This window comes from Pezoporus occidentalis, unplaced genomic scaffold, assembly GCF_034315485.1.
Source record: "Pezoporus occidentalis ecotype Australia unplaced genomic scaffold, CSIRO_AGI_Poc_V1 ctg174, whole genome shotgun sequence".
NCBI classification, from domain to species: Eukaryota; Metazoa; Chordata; class Aves; order Psittaciformes; family Psittacidae; genus Pezoporus; species Pezoporus occidentalis.
The window spans coordinates 1395185-1420646 of NW_026913576.1; the positions used below are offsets into that span (position 1 = coordinate 1395185).

Genomic DNA, 25462 nt, shown 5'->3' on the forward strand with positions numbered 1-25462 from the left:
TAAATCATAAAGGTTTTCAAATGTAGCACACAGTTGATAAAGCTGATTTATCTCCGCTTTCCGAAGTAATACATAGGACAGTGCCTAGGCTATAATAAGGCACTTGTGTTTTTCTGGAGGGTAACTGGAGCTGCAGTAGCGTGGGCCATTCCAGAGCTTCATGTTTGCCGCTTTGAGGTGTTACTGTAGTAAAGTCTGGCGTCATGTAGAGGTAAAATCTCAGATTTTATCAACATATGCTGGCTGGTGCAAGTGTATGGAATGCTTCGTTTTAGAGAACTCTGCGTGTCTGTACGAGAATTTTGAGCGTAAAGTGCTAAATACCAACACCCATTTTAGAAGCGCTTAAAATAACTCCTGGCTGCAGAGCAGGTGCCATGTGTCCTTCTGCTGGATACACAGGAGGCAAGAGCTAAATATAGTCTAAGTCTGTAAACCCCCTAGAACTTCAAGCTGCAAGAAGGGAAGGAGGAAGCAAATCCCAGAAAAGAAGGAAGGGGAATCACTCTGTTTAAAAGAAGATAAACAAAACTCTGCAACAGCACGTAGGACAATCTGCAAGAGAAGCGAAGGACATGTGTTCTGTGTTTTGTGCCTCACAGCAGGGTCGGCTCTTTTGGTGCCGACGCAGCCCAGGACAGGCATGCTTTTCCCAGCAGCAGAGGAATGGCTGCTGCAGCTCTGCTAAATCAGGCACTGGTTCTTGCTGACTGACCTTTTACTTTGAAAGTACTGGCTGATTTCAAAGCAGAGCGAAGGCAAATTGTGGCCTAATGTGAAATGTTAAAGGATACAGAGACAAATTAACACTGCATATTACCAGGCTGAGCTTAGCACGCACCTTTTTCTGTTGCCTTTGAGTGCAGCTGCGGCTGTGCTGTGCGCTCAGCCCGGGTTTGTGCCACTGGGGCCAAACACAGACGGCTGCTGCTGCGAGCAACAGTCTCACTGAGGGACGGCAGGCATGGCCATGAGTCCTCCTACAAAAAGGCATCAGCCTGGGACCAGTGTCACCTTCCACTTGAGACCGGAGGTCACCTGTGCCCCAAGGAGCTCCACTGTCCTGCTGGGTTATCCCAGAGGAAGGAGAAGGATGGAGAAGGATGGAGAAGAGCCGCTCCCACAACGGAGAGGCGGCAGCACCCTCTGACTCTAAGGGGTGTTTCCACTGGAGGAGAGGAGGGGCACCGTGACTATCTGTGGGCAGCAACCACAAGTGTCTGGGATCAAGTTTCAATCCAAGACACTAGGGCCGGGAAAGACTGATCTCAAACTGTGGAACAGGTCCAGGATTTGGGACTGCAGGAGGAAAACAGCAAACAAGATGCAATGCTCAGACTTGGTCAAATAACTCGTCAGTCCCCACAACCCTTGCCATAAAACAGGATAAGGCTGTGTTGGGAATTCAGGTGCCTGTAGACAACTGTAAGGGTAGCAGAAGTCACAAACTTCAGGAAGTAGATAGTCTAAAATTGGGCAGGTCTAAAATTCCTGGAGGAACCAAGGAATTCCTCTTCTGGGCTCAGTCACCTAATTTTTCGGCATTACTGTGTCTAAAACAGCATATAATGTAAACACTTTGTGTGTTGCTGAGATTGGCACTAAAAGTCTTTTATGGCCTGATAAGGAAGAATTCCTGATATACATCAAGGTTAAACAGGCTAGAGGACTAGGACGACTGGGGCTAATAGCAGTAAAGTCTCCCAGCATTAAAAGCTGTTAAGTGGGCTACTTTCAGCAGATGAGAGCTGCCCTGTCTCCCTAAATGGAAACTCTGTGAGGCATGGAAGCCATTATGCAAAACAAGGTACAGAAGTCTTAATGTCATGTTGGTGATTGAAAGTAGTTATCAGTCATCTGCTTTAGCCTGGAGAAGAATGGAACAAAGCATTAAAATACTAATTTTAATGCGTGTAAATACAGTCCCTGGTATGACCCTGCAGGTTGGCACCCTTGGGTTAAAGGTTCATTGCTGGGTATTTCTGTGGCTCCTGCCCACTCACCATTGCATGCTGATGGCCTGAACCTCAGCAAATGTGAATTGCCATAGTTTCAGAAACTGATTATAACTAATCCCTTTCTAGCCAGGAATGTATGTTAGGAAAGGTTTCCTGCAGTGCCTGCTTTTAAACATCTTGGGTCCTTGATTCTAAACATCCAGTTTCTCCTTCATTCACCCATGGTTTTCCCTTATTACTGAGAAACACCGTGCATAAATCATTTGCTCTTATTGACTTAAAGCCTACTGTGTTTGCAGGCATGCTTCGTGATTCATGTAGGAGGAAACCATTAGCTGGACAGTGCTGCTCCATAAGCAATGCAGTTGGGAGTTGGGAGGCAGCCAAGGGAGAGAGCTGGGGTGCAGTGAGAACTGCGTTCACTTGTGCCTTCTCACAAAACAGGGGAGATAGCTGGAAGAGAAATTAATATTTGGAAATGGAGCGTTTAGTGATCCTGTTCTCCTTCTGTGATGAATGTTATGACAAAAATAGCTAGTTTAAATTGGGGATATACTTTGTGAGACTTTTGTTCTGTCTAGACAAGAGCTGGTGATCCTGAGTTTTTTAGCTGATTGATTGCCAATTAGCTCAAATTACTGAATACAATTATAAACATTAGTCTGAACATGTCAGAAGTAATCATATATTTTGTGGATCTTCTAGTTTAGCATTTGCAATAATCTTACTGACCTTGAATTATTTTGCAGTCAATTAACTTCAGTTAAAACAAGATCACAAACTAGTCTTACACTCATGCTATCTGGAATTATTTACCTAAATTACACATGTAGGGTCTAATCTTTCAACATAAATTAAACTCAATGACGTCAAATCAGGTGGATGTAATTTCACAATCACTTTGCAGGGATAAAATGGCCGTGCCGCAAGCAGGAAGGAACAAATGGGATGAGTCTGTCTGGCAGGGTCTGTGAGACCAGGTCCAGGGGCCTTCCCAAGCATTCCTGCTGGCAAGTTGTACCTTTGGAAGAACTGCTGGGGTATGAATTTATAGCTATCAGTTTTCAAGCACATCTTGACCCCCACTCAAAGCCTTCAGTTATTTGCTTGAGACATGATAACCATAATATTTGACTGTATTGACTGTATGCCCAGTCAAATAGCTAGACATCTTGAAAAATGTTGCCTTAGTGATGGCCATCACTGTGGTTCCAAACATCACTTTGAGTGAAGAGAGTTTAATACCAACCACTGAGTCATGTATTACAGTAAATTACATCTCTCTTATCAAAGACTGCCTTTGCACAAGTCAATTTATGATTTTGAAAGCTGTAGAAATTTACACACCATCCACAAACAGAGATGCTGTGCTGGCACACACCTTGCAGGAGCTGGGAGCAGGTGCCTGAGACACTCTCACTGACACCCTTATCATCATGTCCTGGGTAAGCTGAAGCAGCTTCCAGAGGAACACAGAATGGGGACTCTGTATTCACCTGGCTGAGTGCAGCCACTCAAAGACATGAGAAAACAGAAGCTTCCCTTTGCAAACTGGGAACAAATAAGCTGAAATTCACCCCAGAAAATACCAGACTATCAAAACCGTGTTACGCCTGGTCAGTTTTACCTTGCTGTGATTTATTCTATATTTTGTACTTTGTCAAACAAGCTGTCAACAGCACGCGTCAAGTACAAGAGAAGAGTGTGTTATAGCTGCTTATCTTGTTCTTTGCCATTATTGTGACAGTACCAAGCCAAGACTCTTGCAGATCAAGCACCATGCTGAGCTCTCCAAGACCACAGAACAATTTTCAGTGCACAGGTTTCATTTAAAATATTCCTCTTTTGTACTTATTGATTTAAGATGTGCCGATGGGAGAGAGATGGGAATTGAAATTGATATAGCTGTGAAGTGAAGCTGCCCATATTGGTAGACAGTGTTGCAGTTAAACAGATCAAGAAAAGTAAACATGTGGCAAATAGTGTGTTTGGGGAGGGAAATTGTATAAATGATGCTGGTGTCATTTTGTGTGTTGTCACTGGCAATGGGAATAAGAGGTTTTGGTTTTCACGTATTAGATTTGGCCAGGCTTTTCTTCTTGGAATGTATGTAATTTGCTTTTCTCCCTGCAGGCAAATCACCTCAGTTGTTTATTTAAGTGTGACATATTTATCAAGCCAGAGCCAACAGATGAGCTGCCATCCCAAATTCCACACAAAATCACTCAGGTGCTGACCAGCCTCTGGGAACAGCGAGATGACTAATTCTGTGTGTTTTTAAACTAATCCTCCATTTGTTTGCTGTCAGGTACAGCACCAACCATGGAAAATGACCAGCCTCCCACCTCGACTGGACAGGACATCCAGGGGCAGAGCGGGGGTAAACCTGCCCCTGGCTCTCAGACCCCTGCTCCAGCACCCATGGAGCAACCAAATGCCTGCCCTGAAGCGGCTGTGTGTGATATCTCAGAGGAGCTGAGCCGGCAGCTGGAGGACATTATTAAAACCTATGGGTCTGCTGTAAGCCTAATGGAGAAGGAAAGTGCCACTACAGGAACTGACAGGCCTGAGAAGGGAGAGCCAGGCAGCATGGAGGATGCAGAGTATGAAGATGTAAATGAGGAGAGTGAGAAAGAGAAGCTGGCTCCTGGGGATGCTTCCAGAGCAAAAGAAGCCAGTGGCAGCAAGGAGCAAAAGCTGGAGAAGAAAATCCTGAAAGGACTAGGCAAGTACTTGCATACTTACACAGCCCTCCTGTGAACAGAAGTAAAAACTCCCTGGTTCTTGCTTTTCCCAGTGTTAAGCCGCTGCCGTGGATGATACGGACCTCTAGTTACCACTGAAAATTACAGCGGCTCTTACAACCTTTCTCTAACTGATAGCTATCTTCAGTGGTTACCCAACAGATACATGTAGGCTGTGTCAGATATTATTCCTTTTAAAAAGGCAAAATTTTTGGATTATCTCATGTAATTCTGATGTACTATTGGGCTGCCCAAACTAGTTAGCCAGAACTCTGAGTCTGATGACACACTGTGCAAGGCTGCTTCTTAGACAAAGGAAAACCTGGTCTCTTGTTTGTGCCTCAGTAAATTTGTTTCTTCCCCTGCTTCCTCAGGTATTATTTATCACCAGTTATAATGGTGCTACTATGTGGTGTGGAAATCTGCAGAGCAAATTCACTGTTATGCCCGAGTTGCCTTTCGTCTAGCAGACTCATCACAGACTATATGAAATAAGCCAATAAGTTTATCTTCTCTAAGTACAGTGTGTAGAGAGCAGCTCAGCCATGGCAGGGCTCTGTTAGCTGAGCTAGAAGTCTCAGGTTTTTGTAATGTCCTTCCCGCTGGGCAGCCGCTAGAGAGCAATGTAGCTACATCCAATCTTGGAAACGCAAGTCATCTGCCTTTCTACATTTAACTCAGGACAATCTTCAAGACTGTTTCATGTGACAACCCAAACCCAACAGCAGACTAATCCTATGGGAAAAATCACTAAAGGACGTTCTTACAGATAAGGGATTAAGCATAGGACAGAGCAAGGATTTTTTTTGCCCAAATTCCTTGAATATCTAGGAAAAGAAAGCTAATCAGCTTCCACTGGTTTGGGTTTGGTGCAGTTGTTAGGACCTCTCTGCTATCAGTGAAAACACTACCAAAGCTCAGTTTTCCAGCTGCAGTTGCAACAGTTTTCGCTCCAGGGTTTTATTTAAGCTCTTTTCAACTTGTTTATACTGGTGCGGTAGTGAGAACTGAGTGTGAAACAGTGGATTTTCTCCACAGGCAGTATTCCTGAACTGCGCTAGGCCTGGAGCAGAAAAAGTCCAACATAAAGCAGAAAACAAATTTGCTGTCGCAGCTTCAGGAAAGAGGAGCATATAGGAAAGCACTTTCAAGCCCCTGTCATCAGAGCCATCCTTATCTCCAGGGACACCAGGGAGATTTTGTATTTGATGAACAAGTAGTGTTCAAGCTTCAGCTCTTACGCAGGTCTGGAATGAATACCAAGAGGTATCAGAAGAGAAGCAATACATAAATGGCTATGTAGTGATTTAGCTACTCATGCCCAGATAGTTATTAGACAGTCTCTGGTACCTGTACTCTCTTTGTCAGGTCAGGGAACTGATTGCGCCCCTATCATGTAGTCCACCTCTGGTGTGTAGTAAGTAGTAACTGCTTCTCTGAGTGTTTCCATCAACACCACAGTCTTCATACCTGACTTAATCTTCCTCATGTCTTGTACGGGTTGAGCAGCACAGGAGCTGAGTACACCAGCTTTGATCAGTTTTTGCCTGCAAATAGATCTGATTTCAGAGTTTCCGTCCTATTTCAGTCAAATATGCCATATATGCGATCCAGTAATGTTGCAAAATTATTAAATGAAAATCAGATTATACAGGACAAAAGCATTTCACAGCCAGTTCTTTTGCTAGAAGACAGCGCATTACTGAGGTCTGAAATGGAAGAAGATTCAAGCATGTTTGTTCTTGTGGGGAGAAGAAAATTCCAGAAATTTGTTGCAAAATTTATTCCTTCCTTCCAAAATACCTCATTTCTCATGGAGTTTTTACAGATCCACGCATCAAACAATTTCATAACAATACATGAGCTACGACCTACCTCTACTATCACATCTCTGCTGCTTTTTTTATTTTTAAGGGAAGGAAGCCACCTTACTGATGCAAAGCTTGAACAAGCTGAATACTCCAGAGGAGAAGCTGGACCTGTTATTTAAGAAGTATGCTGAGCTGGTTAGTACAGCATTGGTTCTTTTCTGTGCAAACTGTCTATACAGGAAGGTATAAAAAGCATATGCTATGTAGCATGGTCAAACCTCATGTAGTGATAGCGTCTGTGCTGGTAATTATATCCCAAAATAATTGTCAGGGTCAAATAATCAATTATGGGTGAGAAGGAGAAAAAAAGTAAAACGTGAGGAAAACAAGCTGGACTTTGGGTTAAAAAACTGATGAGGCAGAATATTTGTACTTAAAGGCAATTCTGCTAAAACAGCTCACACTGGAGACTGGTGTCTCTGCTCCCACCTTCCCCTTCTGCAAGGAGTTTTACATACCTCTGCATGCGAGCATTGCTTTAAACTGTGTATCAGTGATTTAACCAAATGAAAATAAATCAGGGCTTAGTAGAAAATGTTAGGAAGCAGAAGATCAGAAAATGGAGAACTGAGGCTGATCATGACAGAAACTACAACACAGTGAAATGAAGAGTCAAACCCTTGCCACCATGTCATCTCTGTAACACTGCCACCTCCCTGACTCTATTCTTTCTATACTTAAGGTGGGTTATTTTCAGATCAAGTGTTTTCTTCTAGTTAAAGAGCTGTATGGCCTTAAGCTGTGGAAATCTTACAAATGAGAAGGCTGCAGCATTTTACAGTATGTGGAGTGCTGAAAAATGTGCTAAGCAGAACGTTGACTTTATAATTGGTTTTATGCACAGATGTGTCCATGCCTCATCATGTGTGAGAAGTTCAGCTTTCCCTTTTTTCATGTAAAATCCTCTGATTTCATAATATGGTCTCAGGCTGTTTATGGTTTAGCTCATGCTTAAAGGGACTTCATTCCCACAGATTAACTGAAATGGGTCTTCTTCCTCTATAATGTACTCTCCATTGCATTCAAATATCACTGAAGCACTTTATAAAACAGGGGCCATATTGCCCTGTGGGAGAAAGGTGCTAAAAGAAAATGCTGAGTATTCATTTTTGACATCCTGGGCAATGTGACTAAATTAAACCACTTGATAAATACAACTAAAAGCTTGTTGGATAAAGCCTGAAACTGCTTACTTAGCATGGCTGAGGGGTGTAGTGTGGTTAACAACCTATCAGCAGTAAGCTGCAGTAATTACCACTCTTTGCTCCCTCTTATTCATCCCCATCACACACTTCAGGTCACTTTTTGCTTTTGCTGCGTTGTTTTCCAACTGGATCAGCTCCCTGGCTGGGTGAACCCTGTGGTGACACAAACACTTATTGCAGCACAGCTCAGGAGAAGGTGCAGCCATGTGCCAGGCTGAGCTGGGTGCTGGCAATGGCTTCAGCCCTGTTAGTACTGTTGCTGCTAGCTGTGGTTTAAGATGCTCTGCTCGGGCACACTATGCAGCACTACCCCACAGACTTTATACTATTTAACTGTTAATACAAGCCCCAGCACAAGTCTATAGCAAGGGCTACCCCAAAAGATGGAAGACATCAGGGAAGGCAGGGCTGGTGTGAAGGAAGCCATGCCTGCAGGGACAGGAAAGCAAGTCAGCATAGCCTTTTGGATACCAGCTGTGCCATGCTTCTTGCCATTAGAGAACATTTTATTCACTAATACTGGTGTAGGCAGAATGGTTGGGGCTAGTAAAGCAGGCTGTGCTTTACTTCAGCTTTTTTCTACAAACAGCTATTGCAGAATTGCTTGTAACCAGCTTATTTTCAGTGGTCTTGAGGGTCTCACAAGTGCTGGGTGCAAGAACTATGCCCTAATAAATAAACGTGTTACCATTCTCTTCACTGGGATCAAGATAAAACTTTTTTTCCTAAGTGGAGAGTTCACCTCTTTATGTCAGCCCTCCAAAATCAGAATTCCTTCTATTTGTAGTTAGGTTTAGCCAATATTAATTATTCTTAAAAATTTATTATTGGTGGCCCTTTTGTCATTCCTGTTTACCAGTGAATTCTCTTCTTCAGTACAAAAGTAAGACTATGTCTGAGACATTCCTGAGAACTTTAAAATACAAGCTTTTAGCACAAGTCATTTCTGTGGGGGTTAAAACAAGAAAGCAGAAAATGCTTGGAAGACTTCTCATATCACAATTAAGACCTACTTTATTCTAAGCCCCCTATCTCACACAGCTTGAGTGAATCGTCTCAAATTTGGATAAATCATTATCCACTCAGCACAGGCTGCACATGCAAAATATGAAACAAAAAGAACCCTATTTGTGTGTTTTTAAAAGGGAAAGGGCCAAAATCAAGCTTATAGAGGAAAAAAAATGTCAGCCTTCATTACAGAGAAGCTATTTTTTCCCTACAATACTAGAAATATTATTTCAGCTAGTGCAGCTTGATTAGATGCAAAAGCCCCTATTCTGATCTATGGGGGTAAACCCACACAATTACACATGCTGAAAGTTGGGCATAAACTAAATATACTCCAAGCTGGTGATTGCATTGTTTCGTAGCAGGCCTAGCTGTGATTTGATTGATAATACACACAGCTCTCTACTGTAAGCATAAATTACAGAACATCTGCAGAAAACAAAACCTCAGGCAGAGAAAGTGTAATATATGATGGCTGTTGACCTTCTTGTTTGAGCTGCACATCATTCCCCTGCACTCACAAACTTTCCCAGTCATACCGGGGTTAATAATACTAGTGGTACCATATTGCTAGATGATGTTATCTTAACAGCAACTGTTATTATCAAGGTTTGCGCACTGCAGCTCATGTGCTGCTATTTTTCAACCAAAAAACAGCTGGACTTCAGAAATATCTCGCAACGTATGCACGCCTGTAATACAGCAAGGAGGGCTGCTGTGTTTTGGAAAGGGAGAAAATCTTTAAAAGCTTCAGAGATGAAATGCCTCTTTGATGTGACTGTTATGGTGTTAATATGCAATGCAGGGAATTTTTCCAAAACAGCCAGTAACAGGCACATGCTAGAAGAAATTACTGGCTTGTGTGGGGACTGGTGTTAGCAATTCTGTTGATGCCCCTCATTTCCCTTCCAAATACACCTTCCTCCCTGCCAGCTGTCTAGGGAAGGCAGGAGCCATGCACCCACAGGAACAGCAGGTTTCCAAGTGAATGTCAGGGATTGTCCATGTTTTCTTTAGTAATTATATGGAGCCAAAGAGCCCAAAAGAGGTTTGATTCACCATAACCCACGTACATTGTTGATGGCACCTCCAGGAACACAAGTGATGAGTGCTCCCCTGTGCTCCTGTGAGGAAGTGGAGCCTGGGAAGAGGAGGTACCCACTCATCATTTTGGGGAACACTTCCCTCCAGAGCATTCTCCTCCATCAGCAGCAAAGACCCCACACAAACAGCATCCCTGGTTTCCAGCACCTCTTTGCTGGAAGCTGTTTCTTTTTCAGGAAGCTGCAAAAACAGAATGAGCAACTCCTGCGTTGTCTCATGGTCTGGAGAAATCTCACCGTGTAATGCACTACCAGCTGCTCAAGTTCCTAACATTGACGCAAAGATAAAAACCTCACAGGTGTCCTTCAAAGAAGTTCAGATCAAGGAAGGAAAGGCTGAAATGGTGTGACAAGTGTGTTAGAAATTATGTTCACCCACCCACACCACACTACAGCGCACTTGGGACTGTTGCAGCAGTGGGCTTGCAACTCCCTTCAGGTCGCTCTCTCCTCTCCCATTAGTGCTGATAAAAACAGAACATTTCCTAAGCGGTTAAGAAAGTGTAAAGACTTTCCTAAAACCAAATGAACTAGATTTCTTTTCTCTCCTGTCTCTCTTTCTTTCATTTTAATCCTTGTTCCTTGCCCAGCTCGAAGAACATCGTGCTGAGCAAAAAAAGCTCAAGTACCTGCAGAAGAGGCAGGCCCAGGTCACCAAGGAGAAGGACCATCTACAGAGTGAGCACAGCCGAGCCATCCTCGCCCGCAGCAAGCTTGAGAGCCTGTGCCGGGAGCTCCAGAGGCACAACAAAAACCTCAAGGTGAGTAGTGGCCTTATCAAGATACCTGGCAGTGGGGGAAAAGACGATGCTGATGCCTTCCGTCTTGCTCTAGTACCAAAACAAAGAGACATTTTCATCTGCACCTGCAATATATAATTATACATATGCTGTAGATTTGAGGGCCATTTATGCTGAGCCCTCTTTATTTCTTGCTTGGAAATAGCCAAGCATTTTTGGGCTTTGAGTTTGCTCACATTAGCTGTGAGTGCCCGTTGCATTATCAGGGAGCCCAGCACAGAGAAAACCAATGGTGCTAACAGACCAGGCCATGGCACTGCAGGTGTGAATGCATGTGCATAGGCAGAATAACAGCTTTGCTGCAGGGGATTTACTGAAGGCTGGGCTATGTTTTCATGTAATTTGAGCAGTTGGGCATTTTCAAGTGGTATGTGAGGGTCAGTCAATCAGGACATTAACCTCAAGACATCAAACCTCAAGAAAAGAAGAATGCCAGCACTGTTTGTAGAAGCTGTTTGGATTACAAGAATCAGTTCAAAAAGGAAATTTTCAGGAGTGTCAAAAGGCTGGGATCCATATGCCATGTCTTGCCTATTGCTTGGTGCATCACATCATTTAAATGTGAGATTTATAACATGATTATACTTCTTGAAAAACTTTAGGTCAAAGAAATATATTTCTGTTGTGATCCTCCTTTTTTCTGGAGTACATGTTAGTGATGGTGGTGGTATTATTATACAAAAATCCTCTGCTTTGATCTATTCAAAATCCTTCCTTATGGGGATATAGTTATGTATAAAATTATGCATATGAATTGTCATGAGCAAGAATTTCACCTGATATAACCTCTATTAAGTGGAATGGATTTTCATTCATTTCCACCAGCTCAGGAGCAGGCCTTCAGGCTCTAAATCTGACTTCCATTGTACATTGGTATATAGCTGGGAGGGGGCACAGCCACATATACACTCAAACTGTGCACCAGTAGAAGGACAAAAGCAGTATAAGAGATAGTTAGGAAAACTAGAAGCAGATCTCTGTGTGCTCAGTTATAGTAGCACAAAACTGGTAGCGCCAATTAAATTTGTGTCTGTCATTGTACCAGACCTGAACCGTACACCTTGATATTGACCCACACTGATTTACCAGACTTTCTTTGGGCAAAATCTTTCAATAGATATACAAGCTAATTTTTAAGTAATTTAAGAGTACAGTGTACAGTGCTTTGCATAGACTTAACTGAGGTTTCTAAACAAACCATATCAGTGGAACAAATCAGTGGAAACTGGATTATAGAGAAAAAAAAATACTATGTTTGTAAATTTGTTTGGAACAGGACTTGTTGAATTCCTCACACTATTGCCCAGATACCATAGGCTTATTAATCTCACTACAAGAGTGCATGATTTTCCTCTCTCTTTGCATATAAATACTTCATTAAACATTTCATCTTTACATTTAGAGAAGCCTTTTTCCAGCATCTTTTCATTTGTTGGACTGTTTTACTTTGGGACTACGTCTCCTAAACAAACCTATCAATTTCAGACGCAGTTCTGGTTTTTATCCTGTACCTCTACCAGGTGTGCCAGGAAAGGTACCTGAGCTGTTCAAATTTTTGCCACTTCCTTCTAAGAACTTGGAGACTTTCCAAGAAACCCAGAATATTAGCTTTCCTCTGGTTCCTGTGCTTTCAGTGTAAAAAACTCCATAGTTAAATAAGACAGTAAGACAAAATAGACTTGCAGAATGAATGAGAATTAAATTAATAAACAAAAGAATTCAATATCTTTATTTGGTTTTGCCTCTAAGAATTTTAACATAATTCTTGGAATATTTGCCTTTAAGCTTTAGCTCCTGGAGGTCTGTGCATCTCCAGAATCTCATCTTCTGTTTATTTAAATTAATAACAATTTCTTCCACTTATGACTGTACTGAGAGGACCCAAAACAGTGGAGTCCATTAAATATTATTTTTAACATCTTCTGCTTAAGTAACTTTTACTTTGGTTTTGACAGGACAGAAAGCTGATTCAGAATTTTTTAACGCTTGGGATTAACACTTCTGATTATGCTCCAAAGTGTAGGAGATTGCGTCATTTCAATAGCAAAGGAGAATCTGGCCTGTCCAGATCACAAACCTCCTCTGACTTACCATGTGGTACATTATATGCACATCACATCATGTAAATGTCATCTTCACTCATCTGGTGTGGGGAATTCCCATTAACTGGGTATCAGTGCAGCCAAGTGGTGAGGAATATGCAGTGTGGATCTGCACTGAAAATCCACAGGACAGATCAGAGAAGAAAAATTTCTGGTTAGTACTGGATACTGGCCTCAAAATCTGACTTATTTACAGCCCAGCTATCCAGCTTATTTCTTTGCAGCTACACTTCACAGCAGAAAACAGATGTTTAATTCTCCTTCCAATAAAAGTGGAATAAATATTCGTGAAATAGCAGAATGTGTTCCCACTGCAATAGAGAGTAGCTCTGGTAAGACCAACAGCAACTCCTTTTTCTGCATGGTATTCATGTTCTGTCAATTATCTCATAGTTTGGTGGCTACTTAGCATCTTGTAGTTACATGAACATCTCAGGTCCCTTGTCCTTCCTGCTATCGGGCATTAAGCAATGACTTTCATACAAATGTCGTGGAAGTCAACAGCTTTGATTATAGGCTCAGCTCCAAACTGGCTCAGACCATGATGCCTGGGAATGAAGAGAATGATTAATTGAAAATGAAGAGTCTGCACTCATATCATCTCAGCTGATACGGCTTCTGCAGACAAACAGTCTTCCTGAGTTGCCCCAAGGAGGCATGAAGAACGGAGACAATCCTGCCCTTCTGTTTGCAAATTATCACACATTCCAGTGATAAACCCCAAACTGCAGAATATCCTTGTCTTAATTTTGCAAGGTTTTATTCAATGCATTTTTGTTTTTAGCCGTAGATCACAAGACTGATAGGAGTACTGCAGTAGGACACAAGAATCTTTGATACATCTTTGATAGGATAGGTATGGATCACAAAGACTAAAAAAGGGCAGAGGAAAGGCAATAATGGTTTTTGGTCAGACTTCAGTCTTCTGCAAGGAGAAATCTAAAAGAATTTTCAATGACTTCTTTTTCTCACTAAACTGAACACTTGCTTTCAAACTATTAAGAGAATGAGCACAGAGTGAAGCAGCTGGCAAGGCCGATCATGGTTTGCAAGTTATGAATTCACCATGATGATGCTGAGAAGTCACCACCCCAGACACCCTCTTGCTCCGTACAACCAAGCAAGCCAGGAGCTCTGGACTCTGTGCAGAGTGCTACTACTCTAAAGCAGTAGCACAAAACAGAAGTCAGTCTTCAAGCCTCCAATCTGGTGGAAAGTTAAGGATCTTACTTTATATGATGGCGTCTTGAAATGGGAAGGACTAAAGAACCTATTGGAAAAAGGTGCATTTTCTCAGTTTACAGCGACAGGCATAAGCAGAGATGGGGCTGCAGGCTTGTGATAATAAAACTTGGGTGATGCCAATGATTTGGGGTTTGCCAGACTGTGCCTGTCCAGGTGAGGTAGGTAAAGTGGAGCTGGCACCACAGCCCCAGAGCAGAACTGGCAGGGACACAAAGCTCTGCTTGTGGTATGTGGGCATCTGACCCCCTCCCTAGCTCTAGTGTAGATGCAGCCTCAGGCTTTTACAGCTAGTAAAGGCTCAGGTTTAAAACAGACACCTCCAAAGGCCTATCACTATTTCCAGGGTATTACCAGTAGAACCTAGAAACCTCTGACATTGAAACTTAGGGATCAGACACTAGCCTACCATCAGCTGGGTATTGGCAGCATTGGCATGGCAGAGCAGTGGGACACAGAGGGTTTTGTTCCTTTGAGCAGGGAAGAGGCAATGCCTGCAGGTCCCTGCACAGTGCCGTAGCCACACAGTTGCCCTTCTGTTCAGACAGCTCTTCTCACCCACACCCACCCTTAATCTGCCTGGAATCTCAGGGATTTCAGAAATCACTGCTGTTTTATGAGGGACTCTGAGGAGCCTTCTGGGACACAGCCAGACCCCCAAGCAAATATCCTCCTAAGATATCTTTTTCTCTGAAGCAGAAGAGGTCAAGAGAAACAATGCGCCCTGCAACTAAATGCTTCCTGGCTTAGTGTCTTTAACCTTGAATATTTGTATTGTCTCTGTGCTGTGTAATTATTCTACCTCAGAGGAGAGAATGAGCAGGAAATAAGATCTTCTGAGTAACACATGCATAGAGGTTTGGTTGGTTGGTTGGTTTTTGTTTTTTTTTTTTTTGTTTTTTTTTTGTTTTTTTACATTTGCGTGATTGCTACTCTAGAGAATGTCTCATTTCACCTTGTAACAGAAATGTTCAGTGTGACATGCGCTCCATCCACCCATTTTTTGGTTTATATTCAGCTGGATTTATTACTCTGGGGAGCTATAAATCACAGCGGTGACGTGTTATAACACCATCTCATCCACTGGAACAATAAAGTACTTTTGAGGAAGGATGTTATGAAGCCATAGAAATAGGACTCCAGACATGCAAGTTCAATTTTTCACTCTGTCTTTGATTTCTTGACATGAGAGCACCTGGTCATTCTTCTCCCTGCTAAGGGCTGCACCTATCCAATTGAGAACTAAAAGGCTTGAGCAGTTTTTCAAACAGTGTTATTAGAGGTAAAATGGAGCTCTGACTTGACAAAAACTCTCTAGGAATTCAAGTTTAATTTGGCAACGTTTTGAACAAAAATAAAAAGGAACTGCTTGTAAACATCCCTTTTCAAAAAAAAGATAATCAGATGTTTCATTTGGGAATGCTAAAGGAGCTGATTTAAAACACCTTCTGAGTAGCATTTTTAACTGCACTTTGCAACAGCATTTCTGTTTCAATATTGCACTAAAAAGATCTAACCTAAAAGTAATTACAAACAACACAGCCCTATTTCTGGTCAAGCAAAATGTTTCAGGCTAAATTAAAATCATTCTCGCCAATGTAAAAAATAACTAAATATTGGAGAGCTTCTCTTTCACCTTGCTGCAAACTTTGTGTGTGTCCAATTTCATCACAGGGACTGAACCAGGACCCCTCCAAGTCATTTGCTCAGCTTTATCTGAAACCACTTCTTCCTCTTAAGAGTGAGAATCCTTCTGGGTTTACACTTTGTTTTACTCTGTCTGTGAGTACTCACATGTGTTCTTGTGTGAACTGCAGAGCACAGCAGGGCTTCATGGTGATTTCTTAATCACTACGGTATTATTAGCACTAATGGCTCCAATACTTTCTTCCCATCATCCAAGGTGTTGTCATCTCTGTCACTCCCCGGTGAGCTAAAGGACAAACATCCCCTACCTTGAACAGCAGCTGTCCAAGATCAGGCTTGTGTGGTGCATGCTAAGTAGAATTAGGGTCATTTGGTATTCATCTTACTTTAAGACTAGGGCCTAAATCTACACCTTTTATGTCAAATTTATGATATAAATTATACCTCATTAGAGTCAGCTAAGGCTTTATTCAAGTACATTTATAGAAACTATCCATATGCAGTGTTATCAGAGATTTTTATGTAAATGACTATGATAGCTGAAACCTCATTAGAGTGTGCCATTTTCATGCTGTAGAGTGGATTCTTAGCGTGATTCTGGCATGATTTGTAACTACAGCAGATACTGTCCTAGCCACTGCACATCAGGATTACATTCCACAGAAGGGCAGACTGCCCTGGAAGAAAATGAGTAGGGAATAAAAATAGTCCGTATTTCTGGATCCAAAGCAATGAATGCAGATTCTTTCTGCATTGTCTTTTATATCCAAATCCAAACCAGAATTTCAGTAATTAAAAAAAAAAAAATCTCCAGAATTCTCCAGGCAAAATTCTGATTCTTTGCTTTGATTCTGTAAGAAACAGATGATAAGCTTTCCTTGATTCCATTACCTAATAAATCAGTGCAAATTCTGGTGTCAGTAAAAAAGCTACGGAAGAAAAATTGAGGAATTGGGATGAATTCTACGGAAAGTGATGGATTTCTCTTAAACATTAAAGTCCAAAAGACTGTAAATTTGATATGAGGATTCCTAATTAAAAGGAGGCAATTTAAAGGGTGATTTTTTAATTCAATCAAAAAGAATTTTGATAAAAGTGCTTTTGACTACTTCCACTGAATATCTTCTTCCAAATCAAAAACTGTGATGCAGTATCATGAATCAAGACATGCATGTATGCCCCCTTTCCAGGCTTGCTTTGATCTGAAACTGCTCTACATCCATCTTTGTAAATGCAAATTCTTAGTTCCCTAATTTTTTCAAGGCCAATGTGTAATTTGCTCTGTAAATTTAGAATCATGCCTAATGCTGGAGCAGATGAAAGCAAGAAAATCTCCACAGAGGAATACAAACACGTATAATCCTTCAAAGGGAAGCATTATGCTACCCTGAAACAGTATCTTTCTTGAACCTCTTATTATGTGTCTTACTTACATGACTGCATTCTCTCCCATTTAACAACAGGAAGAAACAATTCAGCGGGCACGGGAGGAAGATGAGAAGAGGAAAGAAATAACTAATCATTTCCAAGGCACGCTGAGTGAAATCCAAGCACAGATCGAGCAGCAAAGTGAGAGGAACATGAAGCTCTGCCAGGAGAACACAGAGCTTGCAGAGAAGCTGAAAAGCATCATCGACCAGTACGAGCTGCGGGAAGAGGTGAGAGCAATGCCCTGGCTGCCCGCAGGGGCAGGCAGCAAACCTGGTTTCACTGAGGGAAAGCAGAAAGCATTGCCAGCCTGTCCTCCCCGCTGGCTACCATGTCTCATGGAGAGAACAAGGGCAGTACCCCAAGCTGGCCTGTGCATGTAAGAAGCCAACCAGACTCTGTGTGACAAACTCTGCAGCCAAGGGGTTGTGTGAACCAGCACCCTGCCTGCAGCACCCACCACAGCCTTGTTGCTCTGGGGACAGGGGCCAAGACACCCAAGCAGCAAGGTGTGCCAGCCATCTTCTAGGCTGCTCCCTGTCCCTCTCACAGCTTCCCCAAATCCCCATGGATCTCCCCAGCTCTCCTTTCCTGCTTCCCCTAAGTCACCCCCAAAACACCTCCCAGCTGCCATCTTTTTGGACAGCCTGCTTTGTTGCTGATGCCAGGTACACTTGTGTTCTCTTCAGACACAAGCCTGATGGCCTCTGGTGTAAATGCTTTGACCTTTCCTCAGAAGCAGAAAATTAACATGACAGATAAAGGAGGCCCTTTGCATTGGAATAGATTCTTTTTTGCAGGCACAATGCTCACCGTAAGATCAGGCAGATAGTAGCCAGCTGTTAAATTATTTGTTCTATACACATTAGAGTTGGTCAGAAAATTTTGACACAAAAACATCCCTTCAGTAAGATCCCAAACTAACTTTTTTTTAGTATTTTATGACAAATGCTAAAAAACATCACAGTGGGTCTTTTTATTGTTTCTAAATACGTTTACTGTGAGCCTCAGTGCAATCAGACAACGTTATCATACTGAATAAAACATAAGTAATCTGTCCTTACAATATGGAATGCCCAATAAAATACATGCATTACCAAATCTATTGAATCATGTATGAAGTCTTCCGGTGAATGAAAGTAATGTACATTCCTGTCTTGTGGTTTCTATGAGAGAGAAGATGAAAAACAGAGGGATGTAATCAGAATATTGGCTCCTATGAATTTTATCTGAATGAATCAAAAGTGAAGAGGTCTATCAGCAGCATTTACCTCGCAAAGGTCACCATGAAGCCAGACATTATACAGGGCAGAAGATGCCTCTGGCTCAGCTGGTTTGATCTCCTCCACATCCCCACTCATGTACTTTCACCCAGGCCCTCCAAGCCCATGTTGTGCATGTATGTCCAGAGCAAAGGGTGTGTACAGGGCTTGTATTTACAGAGCTGTGTACAGCAAGTGCAATGTATCTTTACACATTTATCTACACAGTGGCTTAGATCTGCTGGCCACTTAACAGCTCAAAAAAGTGTCCCTCCTGCATATTTACTATTGATGAGCAATTATTTGATCTTCAGTTATATTGGATTGTACTGATGACTTCATAGCTGGACTATGGAACTGGCAAAGACACTAAAGTATTTTATTTTATTTTACTTTATTATTTTATTTTATTTTCACAAAATAAATCAAAATAGGTAATGTAAACAGGTTTCCTTTCCCATGCAAATTCTGGCACAATTTGTTCTTGTCAGTGCTGTAGTTTTTTAATAATTGCAGTAGGGTGGGAGTCTTCCTGTTTTGCAATGTTTTTGTCTTACGAGCGTTCTAGTAGACAGCTGTACATGTGTGAGCATGAAGCTCTGTGTACATAACTAAACCTGCACATTCAGCAGAACTTATTTTCTTACAGCACCTTGATAAAATATTTAAGCACAGAGAACTTCAACAGAAACTGGTGGATGCCAAGTTGGAGCAGTCTCAGGAAATGATGAAGGAAGCCGAGGAGCGACATCAGAAAGAAAAGGAATATGTACCTATCCTTTTAATCTGCCTGCCTCTTTCCTAACGTTAGGTCAAAATGAGCCCTGCATGCTATTTCACTAATACATTGGTTCTTCGGGTCCAAGCTGGGTTACAGTAGTAGAGATGCTTTTATTGCTACTGTCAATGCTGAATGTAAAGAAACAGCATCTGAAAGGCTGCTTCCATTGCCATTTACAGATTTGGAAGCTAACTGCAGAGTGGTAGGTTAGAGCACAGACTGCTTTAGCTAACTCAGCATTACTACACAGTTGAATCATCATGATGGGTCAGATGATGCCATTAGTTTTCAAAAGGCTCTGATATTTGATACTCTTATCTCCCCACATGATAAATGAGCATATTTAAACAGCCAGAGAGGAGAACAAGAACATGGGATTAACATGAGATGGCTGAAGACTACTATCCCCCTAGGCTCAGAGACCCCCAGACATCCTCCTCTGGGTCTGATGGAGGAGGCTGCCCTGGTCCAATACTGTATGGACTTCCCAAAGTTCAATTTGACCTAGGGATTCAATTTTACTATCATCCCATAACTGCACAAGATCTCTGCACTGATCTTGTGACTGGAATACCCACTCCTGCTCAGCTTTACTCCCAGCTAAAGGCTGAGGGGGAAGAGGAACTAAGGGCTCTCCATGTGCACATCTGCATGTCACTGCATGACGATTTTTGGTCCAGCTCAGTTATTTTCTTTCCCTGTGATGCCCACGTAAAGACAAACCCCAAAATTTCATTCACGACCATTGATTATTGGCAGGTTCAAATCCCAGGAAACATTTCCAAGAAATCCCTTGCAATGACAAAGCAAATTTGGGCTTACTTTATTGCTGTCACAGTTCTGGTACGTAGTACCAGATTTCAGATACTGGGTGAAAAAAACAACCAAACAACAAAACCAAACAAGCCACAAAAAAAACTCCCAAGCAAACAAAAACAAAAAATCCAAGCAAACAAAAAAAACACCAACAAAAGCAACAGAAGAAAACTGACATATACAGTTTTGTATCAATGATCTTTCTTACTGTGCCCCACAGAACATGCATTTTGGGGTTGCCTGTGACTGGCCCTGTTCCTAGCCAGATCTTTGTGTAGTTTATCCAGAACTGATATGCCCATATTTTAATTTCTTCTAAAGCAGTGAACGTCATCACTATCTACATTTGGGAGTGGGAGATTTCCTTTGTGGCTTTGCTATGTATGACTAGCACCTAGGAAATAGCAGGTTTGAAAAGAAGTTACAAAGCCTTTAGGCAGTGGGTGTATAATGATATGCACCATGCACAAAGAATATTTTTTTGTACTGTCCAAAGTAATGCTTAAAAACCCTGCCTTTGATGTAGGCTGGTGATGTATGGCTAACATCACCTTAGAGCAAAGTAGATTTAGCTGAAGAACTGAAGTGACTGGCCAAAAGCCATGCTACAAGTCAAGGCATGATTAGCATGCCATGATTCATCACAGGTAGCCCAGCACCCAGAGAGCTGGCCTACATTTGTCTCCCACCTTAATCCTATTGCTGAGCTCTTAGTCTCACCCACCCAGCTATTGTGCTAATGTCTGTGGGAGTAATGTATATATATATCTGTATGTATGAAATCAAAGTAGTTTTGATGGAGTCCTCTCATTTAGCTGAATTTTTCTCCAGCTCAGTAGCGTGAAAAGCCAGAGCCTTACTGCTTTTCAGTATCCTGTCATCTGAGCGAACAGCTTTCAAAATCTTTCTCTTGGCACCATTTTCTTACATCCCTACACATGACTTTTGATGCAGGATTTTGCAAATGTCTGTAAATGAATTTTTTCTCTATTCTTTTACCTATTTGATTACTCCTTGTAGGCTTACTTTGATGTCTTCCTAGGTAGCTCTTCCATGTAGGAATCCTTGCCCCTATACAAAACTTCTTTACCTCAGACTAGGAGAAATGTCATCTCCTGCAGCCTCTGTACATCACATCTCAATAGGTAGATTATCTCATTGCTAGCACAATCCACTCTACATGTGCAACAAAGAATGCAATTCCTGTATAAGCAGCAATGGTTCATACTGTGTGGCCTTCCCAAAGGGTCAGATTGACTTAAGGATTCAATTTTACTATCATCCCATAACTGCTCAGCACTACTTGGACTTTCTCCCCATACCATACATTGTTAGCACTTGTAATGCAAACTTTGATGTGCAATTAATTGCCGTTTAAATCCTCTGTGGCTTTCAAGTATATGACTGAAAGGTATTGATCAGATTTCTACATAATTGGAACTTGCAGAGTCTTGCAGCAAAAAGGGAAGCTTAATTTTCACTAAGCCAGTCCCTGGATCCATGTCATTAAATGGGAATGTGTGTTCCTGGGGACTGGTTCTTTAATTCCTGAGCATGATGTGACTGTCTGGGCCTCCAGCAGCTATCACTGCTCTAATAATATAGTGTAACATCACTACACTTCACTGAAGTGCTGCTTTGTAAACACCACATGCGATATTTATTCATTTCTTTATACTCTGGCCTCCTTGTTACCACTTCATAGCGTATTAATAAATGTATCAGTTCTCCTGACTTGTTTTCTCCCAGCTTGGTGTTTGCAGATGACCTCAGGCTGCATAACAGCACATGCTAATTTGAGCAAGCCTCTCTGTGGCTTGCTTCCATTATAGAAGAGTTTATTAATTTTTGAACTTTTACTGGCTGCAGAAGCTATGTGGGTCAATAAGAGAGAGTGCGGGCAAAAGAAGCAACTTTTCTTAGCCTTCGCTGTCCATCTCTTGTGCTGTGGCAGAAGATGTGGTGCAGCAGGTGAGACCTTTTCATTATCCCAGGCACAGTGGGCATGAAGGCAATCATAGTTGAGATTTAAACAATACAGATAAAAGCCCAGTTCTTGGAAGCAATAATTGGCCTTATAGACTGGGTAGCTCTGAAGCTTTCCAAAGCACTTTTCATTAAATCATTCAAACCAGACACCCTAGAATTCATTAAAAAAGAAAAAAAAGGTAAAACTTAAAAATCCATATTTCATCCAAACTTAAAAAAAGCCAAACTAATTCTTTCTCTGTGTGTAAAACATACTGTCTCCAAGAAAATAAATGCATGAACTGAGCTCATTTAATCCAGGCCTACTCATACCATCTCTTTTTACTGGTCACGACACAACCTATTTGAAATTTTAGTCAACAAGATCTTAACGCAAGAATTTGACTCATCTCCATTAAATCAAGCATTAGATTAAATTCTCAAAATAAATATTAAGAGGTAGGTATAAAACACAATGTACTATTGCTTCACAAAATGCATACTCGAGCTGTGTACAGTCTCGGTAATTGTAGATGGTAAAAAATCAGTGGGTCTAAATCAAAAGAATTGATGGAAGAAATATTTCTCTACAGCTTATATATATATAAATGTGTTGGCAACAAGTCTAATTCAAATAGTCTCTGTGCCAGGAATAGCTGTAAGGAGGGAATTCATTTTGTTGTTCAGTCAGCATTTGTAGGGTACATTCTCAGCTCTTTTGCCAGGTGGTATTCAAGTAGTTTACGTGTGTTATTTTCAGCAAAATGGTTAGAATAAAAGTTTTAACTAACTAGGGGTCAAATGCATTTTCTGCATGTGGTTCTACTCACCTTTCACTTCCAATATGAGAGTAGGATCTATTGACTTACATGGTACTTTTATTATCAGTATATTTTCAGAGCCCAGCAGAGGTGTTATAAGCAGTACAATTTAATCCAACAGAAGGAAGTCCTGTGGTAAACTGATTTGTTTCTACCTCATTTCTCAAGCTATCATAAACATTCTTTTTCTAAAACACATTTGGCCTAACCAGTAAAACCCTTTACAAATGTATGGTGGGCAATAGGCACATTTCTTTTAACACTTCAGTAAATGTTTTGGCTTTCAGATTAAACCAATTGCTATAACATTGCCATGCACTTTAGAAGTGCTGACTCAGAACTGCAGCCTGGAAAAGTCTCTGTACAGTTCATTCCTACAGTTCATTCAGCCTTGACCAACCCTTCCTTCTGCAGCCTCCACTTCATAATATTATTTTGCCAAATACCTTAAAGTGGGGAAACACATCTTCCCAGGAGCAGCCAGGGATAACATTGCAGTCAAGTTCTTCCTAGGCTGCCTCCTTGATCTAAGTGAGGCATTCATCACCCTGAGTTGGGATACTCCACTGGGAACATGTCAATGCAAATGGAGCTCAAAGATAATAGGTACCAAAAAGCATATGACATTTACTATGTCATGAAATGACATAGTAAATTTCTGAAAGCTTGCAGATTTTTTGTGGCACATCTGACTGTGACCATACCTGTGTGCTAAGTCCTGATCATTAATGTAAAGGGGAGTTTGCCATTCACTGGAAAGCAGGAATTTGGCCAGAGCTGTGCTGAAATGAAAGTGCCAGAAAGTATTATAACCATTCTCTAGAAGTCTGCTGAAGATATGGTTAAATACCACACTTTCTAGAGCCCACTGTACTGCAACTTCATTCCAAGTAGGTTTTGAACTCATATTCAAATATGCCTCTGGAAACCCTGTTCCATGTCTCAGGATAGCACTAGATACTCTATCTTGCCTAACTCCTCTACACTCATCCAAGAGCTAGATTACTCCTTATCACGGTAGTAGTGGCAGAAGCACAGGTAGGTGAAGGATGAGGATTTCCAACTGGTAAACTAGGGACCTAACAATTTTTTCTGTTGCCCAAAACCCAGCTCCTGAACCAAGCTGCAGAATGGAAGCTCCAGGCCAAAATGTTAAAGGAGCAAGAGACTGTCCTGCAGGCACAGGTGATGTAGGAGAGGTGATTGCATGGTGTGCCTTTGTTTCTTCATTTTTAACCCATGAGACGTGTTCCAGGTAAAGTATCCATACTACTTTATATGTATTCCCTCCAGCTTCATTCTACAACCCGTAGGCTATTGCAAAGGGGACAGGTTATTTTCAAGCCAACTGTAAGGTAAAACCCATACTGCAAATCATACTGTAGTATGTGGGTTTTTTAGTCTGGAGAAGAGAAGGCTCCAGGGAGACCTTATAGCAGCCTTCCAGTACCTAAATGGGGCTTACAAGAAATGTGGAGAGGGGCTTTGTATCAGGACCTGTAGTGATAGAACAAGGGGTAATGGCTTTAAACTGAATGAGGGTAGATTTGGATTAGATCTAGGGAAGAAAATCTTTACTATGAGGTTGGTGAGGCACTGGCACAGGTTGCCCAGAGAAGTTGTAGATACCCCTTCCATAGCAGTGTTCAGGCCAGGCTGGATGTGGCTTTAAGCAACCCGGTCTAGTGGAAGGCATCCCTGCCTGTGGCAGGGGGTTAGAACCAGATGATGTTTAAGGTCCCTTCCAACCCTGACTGTTCTATAATACTATGATTTATGAGTGTTTAAAGTACTCAACTACATAACAATATGTGTGCCTTGGCTTGATTATTCACTGTAACTACCCTTCAGGCAGGTTTCTAATCCAGCGAAGCACTGGAATACATACATATCATGAAACACATTTACCAAACTAGAGCTGATGTGCTCATGGGATTTTCTTTACTGCAGTGTGAAGGCAACATTTTCATTAACTTCAGCAGGAATTCTGCCTGCTAAGGGCTTATACAAAGGATTTCAGTGTTTGGCTGCAATTTGAAACATTCAACAAAGTAAAAAAGCTTGCCAAAATTATACTAAGAGTCAGGCTGCAGTGAAAAGCAGTAAAAACAAGAAACAGGCAGTATATGCTACACTTTGAGAGCAATGCAATAATCCACATCCACCTTTAATGCAAGTGAGAACACCCAATTACATGTTTGACTTTGGACTTTCACATCAAAAAGAGATAGCATTAGTAGATTTTCCTAGACTTATAAAAGCAGCCATGTAGATTTTTCTTCTTTAACTTGTCTGCAAGAAAGGTCCTCCCCAGCAGAGCTTTGGGGAGCGGGGAGGGTGTCAGTCCTTCAGCCCCCCTGCAGCTGCTCATCTCCTCACCCATCAGTAAGCCCCTTCCAAGCCCTTCTTCACAGTTAGTCATACTGGTAAGTTGTTCCAGCTCTGCCCTTATAGATGGTCTAATTCCTACCTGTTGAGCAGTCAAGAAAGGCTATCATTAAACTTGATAACCTGGAAACACACTAAGAGGGGTTTGGTCCTTTAAATGTTTTTTCAAAGGCTGAGATAAGCTGGTAATGTACCAAAGAACATCCCATAAACTGCTGCTGACACCAGTTTGACAGGTTCTGCAATCAAACCTCAAAGGCCTCCAGCTGAGTATGTCCCAACTACAAACCTGCTCCCAATTTTCTCAGAATGGTTTTA

General features: G+C 41.7%; 1 protein-coding gene across 2 annotated transcripts in view; it reads left to right on the forward strand.

The window, feature by feature from the left end:
* TXLNB (taxilin beta) overlaps nt 1-25462 on the forward strand; it is a 32872-nt gene that overhangs the window by 523 nt on the left and 6887 nt on the right. The window contains exons 2-8 of one of the 2 annotated variants that reach the window (XM_062614270.1): nt 4092-4187; nt 4267-4683; nt 6617-6708; nt 10480-10650; nt 17144-17338; nt 19020-19139; nt 23867-23941. In XM_062614270.1, the coding sequence (XP_062470254.1) occupies nt 4281-4683; nt 6617-6708; nt 10480-10650; nt 17144-17338; nt 19020-19139; nt 23867-23941 (1056 nt within the window). In that variant the 5' untranslated portion in view covers nt 4092-4187; nt 4267-4280. The remainder of the gene's footprint in view (nt 1-4091; nt 4188-4266; nt 4684-6616; nt 6709-10479; nt 10651-17143; nt 17339-19019; nt 19140-23866; nt 23942-25462) is intronic. The other variant, XM_062614271.1, reaches the window with a different exon arrangement.